General features: G+C 41.7%; 1 protein-coding gene across 1 annotated transcript in view; it reads left to right on the forward strand.

The window, feature by feature from the left end:
- LOC104496221 (BDNF/NT-3 growth factors receptor) overlaps window positions 1–7,736 on the forward strand; it is a gene marked incomplete at its 3' end in the record, with an annotated part of 49,492 nt that overhangs the window by 41,309 nt on the left and 447 nt on the right. The window contains exon 4 of the mRNA XM_010139304.1: window positions 4,170–4,342. Coding sequence (XP_010137606.1) covers window positions 4,170–4,342 — 173 coding nt within the window. The remainder of the gene's footprint in view (window positions 1–4,169; window positions 4,343–7,736) is intronic.

A 7,736-nucleotide genomic window follows, 5' to 3' on the forward strand; every position in this document is an offset into this window, starting at 1 on the left:
TTTGTCCCGACCCTACAGTTTTTTTTTTTTTTTTTTTTTTTTTTTAAGTCTTAGAGGAGGAGACCTGGATACTAGTAGTAAAGGGCAGCTCTTTCTGGCACACAGCAAGGGATTTAGAGAGCTTCACCCCCACCGTGGGCAAAACCACAACACACCTGTCTCCATGAAATAGATGCGGTGAGCCCCATGGGACTATGTCCTCAGTGCCGAATAAGGCAGTGCCAGGGGTATTTCATCAGCAAAGAGGCATGGTCTCACCTGCACGGGGCGGATCAGGATGGTTGGTGGTCCCTGCCACTGGCTGTCTGTCCCTTCTGGTTGCTGGGCAGCTGCGCAGTTCATGCCTTGCCCTGAGCATCACTCTGTCTGACTCAACATGCATTATTCTCTTTTTTGGCTGGCTGGTATCAAAAATGCTGGTGTTGCTGCAGCAAATTATTTAGGAGCTAAGAGGCTCAGAAAAATCTGGGAACGTATAAAATCAGGCTTAGCATAAACAACCCGAAGTGCTTGAGCTTTTGCTCCTTGGAAGAGGAGAAAAACAATCTATTTAAATTTGTTTCAACCATGAGTTTTTGAGGGGAGTACTGAGTGTTTGGAAATGCTTTTTATGGGTCAAACCGCATGAGCAGAAAGTTTAACCACAGGTTAAGCTGGTTGCATGGGCATTGTACTAGCCTCCCTTCTGGGTGAGTTCGCACATCACATCAGTGCTCCATTTGCTGCAGGCACTTTTAGAGAACAGAGTATGGGGGAAGGAAAAGTTACCATTTCCTTGTGGGGCTTTTTGCCGTGCCATGGTTGTTTCAGCCTGGATTGGTGCTGTCTCCTGATACAGTTGGATGGCCAGGCATAGTTTTGCACCAGTTTAACCGGACCAGAGGTTGAGGTGAGGATGAATCTCAGGGCATAGACAGGTTAGCAGCTGACTATGGCTCCTCTGGGAGATTGGAGGGGGATTGACCCTATGCTGCTCCGGGGTTGTGCTCAGCTAGCAGACTGCTCTGTCCCTGACGTGTCCAAGTCTCTGGGTCTTCAGTTCAGAGAAGGGTCAAAACCACCCTTTAATTTTTTAAGGAAATGTACTGCTCAGCTCTGGTATGGAGATGGGGAATAGCAGTAAGGTTTTCATAGAGGATGAGTGAAACCGTATAAAAGGACGGCTACCATGAGAGTTTCATTACTAAGTTGTACTGATGTTGGTGAGAGCCACGTCGTCCTGCCCTTGCTCTGACCCAGCCATGAATACAGCTCTGTGGTGTCAGGGTGGACTAAGGAGCTGACAGTTTGTACTCACTGCAGAGCACAGGTCTGCAGAGACCGGATGGTATGTGGATACCTGTGCAAGAACTCTGTGGAGAAGAATAGTCATGGGGCGGAGATCTGACTGTCACAAGAATGGACTGAGCAGATATGGAGCTCCTGTGACAGCCAGGGGTTCCCTCTTTTGCCCATGGGAGTGTGTCCCTCCTCCTTAGATGCTGGCCTGAGTGATTGAAAAGTACGTGGTTGTGTCGCAGATCCTGCTCAGGAAAAACTATTGACTGGTGAGACTGCTTTGTATGCAGAGCTTTGGCGTTTTTGTCAGTAGTGATAAAAATAATGAATACGTCGTCTTCTCTCTTTGGGCTCTTACAGTTTTATTTCGGTTTTAGTTTTTCTCTTGCACAGAAAACAAGGTAAATGCATTAGTCAATGTCATTTCTATGTAAACTCTACATACTTAGTAACTCTTTCACTTTCCAGTCACCTCTTTGCCTGACTGTGCCAGCTATCTTTCATGCGTTGTGTCTGTTCTGTGTGCTACATGAAATAATGAAAAGGGGGTTTTGCAGTGGTTGGTGACAGAAATTTGAGTAGCCCCTTGGTAGTAGAAACCCTGCCTGACTTTTACCCGGGTTTTAGGCCTTTCTCCATTTTGCCATTTGACAGAAAACGTGTAATTGCCATGGCAACTGCTCTGTCATATGATAATTTTGCTGTTTCTGTGAGATAAAAAGCATCTTCTGAAATATAGAATATGCCATCTTCACAGAGCGGAGCTGTCAGCATTCTTACTGTCTTTCCAGGGAAAGAACCTGCTGGAAAGAGTATCAGCTTATCCTTCTTTCTGTCATTTTTTTCTGGGTTGCTATTATTTTAAAATGTTTTTTATATGAAGAGTTTTTCTAATTCTGTTGTTGAGAAGAATTACAATCCAATTGCTTTATACATTAAATGACCAGAGGAAGCTCAAGCGGCAACAGAATTGTTCCCAGTGATTTCATTATATGGCGTAGATGGGACTGTGGATTGGCGCCTGGATCGTGTTAAAGCATTATCCCAAAACCCAGGAGTGCTGGAAGACTTTTCAATTTTAGTCCTTGGTGGGTTCAGATGTGGTCATGTGGGGACCATAGCGGGAAGCCAATCCGAGATTCACCTTAGGTGATATAGCCGTGTATACTAATATAGCTTATGAAACTTCAGTGATACAGTATCCTGGTTGCATCATTATTGGTAGAACTTGTGGATGAAGGTTTCTGGGCCTGAAGACACACGACATTCGTAAGTGGATCCCTCAGGGAAGGGGCAGCTGTGACATGGGTGATTTCTATTGCCTCTAGGATCCTTAGAGCCTGAAATCCATAGGGAAAAGCCCCTGAATTTGGTGGATGGCTGTCCAGTCTGCCCTGCTCCTTGACTCCCATGCAAAAATTATTATGGTAGCTGTTCATTTTTCAAGACTAGTTGGTTGCAGTTTCACAAGAGAAGCAAATGTTTTCTTTGCCAGTCATCTTTCAGTCCCCTCTTCACACATGCCTATGCGTAATACTAGAAAAGTGGACAGAACTGTCTCTGTTAAAGAAACAGCTTGAACAAATGATGACTACCGCAGCTAAAATCTGGGTTTGTTCGTGGAATGAATGCACAGTATCAACTTGTTCTGTGTCTGTTCTGGTGAGTGTGGGTTAGTCCCATGCTTTGTGTATGAATTCAGGGCAGAAAATAAAGTGATTGGATGCGTAGGGAAAAGCATCTTTAGTTAATACAATGACACTACTTTCGTGTCCCATCTTCCTGTGTATTAAATCTAAGTGTATTTAAAATCCAGAGGTTCAGAGCCCAGACATGAGTTTCTGGGAATAATAATTTATGAACGTTGGGAACCTGCTATCTTTTTCTCATTCTTTCAAAAATATTGTTAAATTTAGTTTTATGCAACCACTGTACATTTGAAGATAAAGCCTACTAGTGGTTTATTGTTAATTATATTTATTTTTAGTTGGTTTTTTGGTGCATAAAAGTGCTGCCTTGCTCAGGAAGTGTAGTACTTTGAGATCTCAAACTGACTATGTGTGGCAGTTAAATTAGTATTATTTCATTATACAGCATTTAAGCCTCCTATTTGATCCAGTGTTGATGTATTTTCTTCAAAACAAATACATGCAAGAGTGCAGAGCTATATAAATAAAAGGGATTGTGAAAAATTGACATTCCAGAACTCTGATCTGCATCTACTTCCTCTCTGTCTATCAATTTAGGATTGATCCTCCCGTTACTTAGCATATGCTCAATCTTATGCGTGTGAGTAGATTTACCAAATTCCAGGAAAGTTTCTGGCTGAAGTCTCAGGTTGTAAATTTGGGATGTACTCTTGTACAAATATACCTAATGTTTAGCACACTATAGGGGCGAACATTAGTAACACTGACATTAGTAAAATATGAGACTGCATCTACGTTCCCACGAAGTATTTCAAGCAAGCAAGTTTTATTTTAAAGAACTTATGACAAAGATAAATACCAGCAGGATATCTCAGGGTTTCCCTGAGATAAACTTAAAGAATGTGAACCAGCTGTGTACTATTATATTTTTTAGATAATATCAGTTTATTTGTTCTGTGTTTGGAGAACACTTGGCATGGTGAGATCATGAGTATTCCTACCTCCTCTTAAAAGAAAAGTTGTTGTTTGGGATGACATGTGGCAGGAGAATGAAAATTGTGCTGCTGTTATTTAATTGAACTTACAAATCACATCAGCATTTCTAAAAAAGTTACTAAGAAAGTACTCCTTCCATCCTTTATGCAGTAGTGTGTCCTTACCTTACCCTAATGGTGCCATCCTACATGTTCGTTATCTCCTGTAAACATCTCCCCTTTCCTATGTTTTCGTCTTCTCTTCCAGACACTGAAGGATGCCAGTGACAATGCCCGCAAGGATTTCCACCGTGAAGCAGAGCTGCTAACTAACCTGCAACACGAACACATTGTCAAGTTCTATGGTGTCTGTGTTGAGGGTGATCCTCTCATCATGGTCTTTGAGTATATGAAGCACGGAGATCTGAACAAATTCCTCAGGTAAATCCATGATCATATATTGTGCTGCTGAGCCAGAAGTGGGCAGAGAAGGTAGGTGTTGCTGGTACTTCGTGTCAAATTAACTACTGCTTCTAAAAAATGCCAGCACCTAAGAGTGCAAATCTGCACAACCCTTGTCTTCTGTACTGTGATGTGGAACTCATTGTTTCTTTGCCTGTTTGGAAGTACCATTTAGTCACGCCTTATGCTTTGCACTGAAGGAAGGGGAAACAAAGAAATACTGTTTCAAATCTCTTTTCAGTGTATTCTGAAATGTTTGGTTGTAAATCTTGCAGTAGGAATCATTTTCTTGCAGGCTTTCTGGTAGCGCTTGGGAAGATCCCACGCAACACCTATCGCTATCTGGAGGCGTCTAAGAGCTTTTGAAATCTAACCCCTTTTCTCTTCCCTCCTCTCAGTGTTTCGGAAAGACGGCAATTACCTGAAGCAAGAAAACTGTGAGCCATGGAAACTTCAGTGCAGTGGAAAATCCCTACATCTTGGGGTCGGGATTAGGGTTTTATTTCATAAAGCTGTTCAGGAATGTGCATCAGAAATTGAAATTGGGCAGTAAAGCAGTCATAAATAAATAGATTATATGTAAGGTTCACAGTAATAGGTAACTCATGAATCAAGGAGTTATGAACCTTGTTATGGCCTTGCATATCTGCCATTTCCATTAGGCTGCACTCATCGACATAAAAATAAGCAGTTAAGAGACAGCTTTTCCTTCTATGTAAAAAAAACCATTTGCATAAGGTACTGTTCTTTCAAGGTCTTCTATTTTCAGCAAAGGATATTGCAAGTGTATTTCAGAGTACTGAGATCTCTCCTGCCGAAGATAAGTAGGGGTACCACCTTTCGGAAGGGTACCTGCGACAAAGCTGTAAAACAATCAAAACTGATGTCCCTTTAAATGGGTTCAGAGTTGCTGTCTGACTGAAGTGGCTGATGACTGCTAGTGTCACCATTTATGCATTTTCGATAGCCTATGCAAAATGAGTTTGCTGTTTTTCTAATCTCCGCTGAACAAATAGCCACACCGTGAAAACAGATGACATCAACTAGCATCCTCCCTTATTGGCAGGGCTGCCAGGTTTGGCAGGGAGGCTGGAGCCTGAACTGGAAATGCAGAGAAGACACTACTACCTTTCCCAGACTGATTGTTTCTCTGGCAGAGGTTTTAAGTATAGTGTCCAAGCTATGGACATTCTCAGTTGCCTGCTTGGACCTCTGCCATGGATCAGGAGAGAACTGCAGTTTCCTAGGATGCCATTCCAGTACTTTTTCAGAGCATTGAATTTCCCTTAGAAGAAGCTCAATTTGCAGCTGATAAGAAATAATTTCTTATTTCATAAGAAATACTTACTCTTTGATTCTTTTTGACTGGCCTTTTCTTACCTCTTAACTCTGATTTTCAATATTGTACAGAAAGGTAGTTTAGCAGACAGTCTATTTCCTACTTTAGGTCTTCTCTTTTTTTAAAATTATTAATCAGCCCTTGTCTTTAGAACATAAAATGATTGTGCTGGGACAAGCTGTTAAACCTAAGCTCCAATTTGTCATTCTTCTCACATCTGCTGCAGCTTGTGCTGCAGATCAGAGGTTAGTTTTAAGTGGGCTGTAAGAGCCTGTATTTCTTACCCTGCAGCGCCACCAAAGGCTGTCGGGGAAAAATGAAGCCGAAAATTAACCCAAATGAACCTTGCTGCCTTATGCAGCCAAAGACTCTTTCAGATGTAGGACTCGCTCTGGCTAGAGGAGGCTGGTGTAGATCCAAAGAAATCTCTGTCAATGTTCCTGGCTGTTGTGGACACTGAGGAGCACTTTGTATACAGCCATCACTAAGAAGATAAGCAAGGTGGATGGGGTGTGAAGAATTATCCGAAAGTTTGATTAGATGCAGACCGTGTCCTCAAGAAAGATAGCAGAAGATCAAGAGTTCTCTGATTTAGCAACTCAGAGCTTTGTGTCTGAGATCACTCATTAAAAAATCCGTGCATTGGAAGGCTGTGCTTTTCATTAGGAATTTGCCTGTGAGTTGTCATCAGAGATTTCATGTCCTCATGTTTATTCCTCCCCAGCCTAGACTAGTTGAATGGCCGCCTGTAGGTACTCTGTGGCAGAGAACTTCTTTGTTTGGTACCAGACATGGTTCCCAGCAATGCTACACACCCTCCTTCTTTTCTTTTTCACATCTGTCACTTTGCTCATTAAGTTCTCCCCTTGGGGCAATTTTAGTATCATATTTCTAATAGATAGTGTCAGATTTGCTCTCACAGATTTTGATTGATTTGCAACTCTTTTCCAAATTCCTGTGCCCTTCCCCTAGGAATGAATTAAGGCCTCACCTCTATTGATTAGAAAGGTGATTCTTTGAAACTGCTCTTTGTAGGAAGGAAAGGCTTGTGAGAGAAAATAGAAATCATTATTACAGTATTTATCAAATAAAAAGTTGAGGAGGGAAGAGGAGAGGTAGTCGTTTAGAAAGGATAGTCTGCACATACCACATTAATTAAACAAGGAGTAGCTAGTAATGCTGACTATAAAACGTTGTGTGTAGGAATGTTTATATATATATATATACACACACCTTCAAGATACTAGGATGTTACACATGTATACTGGAGCTAACACAGTGAAGATGGGTTAAGCAGTGTGTTCCAGTTCTTCGCTGGTCTTTCCAAATGTGAAATGGCTCTCCTTCTGATGGAGTGTACATAAGTTTCTCATTAATCCGTTGGTTATTGCATCTTAGTGACTTGCTAGGTTTTGCAAGGCTCTTATTTCTGAAGCTGTTTAATTTTTCGAAAGAGTGGATGTTTTGAGTCTGCTTTTCCGGCATTGTAGTCAACAATTCCCATCTGAGGCAGGACTCACCCTTGCTGATGAAGTAAGCAAAAATGGTTTCCTTTGTGCATTTGAATTGGAAACTGTAAGTGTAAATCTAAAACTGCCGCCCTTGTTTCTCAGATGGCATCTCAGAAGAAGGTTAGCTCTTTCTTCTTTAAGAAAAGATGGAAGGGTCAATGGCCTGTCTTCCCATAGAAATCAAGGAATGCTGGTCACAGGAAAAGTGGTGCTGTGTGTGCCGCTTCATTGCCTTTCGCTCTCTTGCTGCTCACTCTTGTAGAGTGATAAGGTTTTCTCAGTTAGAGCTACATTTCTCAGCCTTTCTTCAGAAAAGATTTCTAGAACAGAACAGGAGAATGATGGTGGTTTTGGAAAGAGGTATGTAACTGTGAATGCACGTGCCTTATTTCCAGGAGTAATTTATCACCTGTTGTTTAATGCCCTTTGTAGCACCTGTCTTTCACACAATCAAGGAAAAAGGTAAATGGAAAAAGCCAAGATAGAAAATTTCCCCTATTTTGCAAACGAATTTTGTAGGGAA

The sequence above is a fragment of the Buceros rhinoceros genome, unplaced genomic scaffold (genome assembly GCF_000710305.1).
Source record: "Buceros rhinoceros silvestris isolate BGI_N320 unplaced genomic scaffold, ASM71030v1 scaffold6997, whole genome shotgun sequence".
Lineage (NCBI taxonomy): Eukaryota > Metazoa > Chordata > Aves > Bucerotiformes > Bucerotidae > Buceros > Buceros rhinoceros.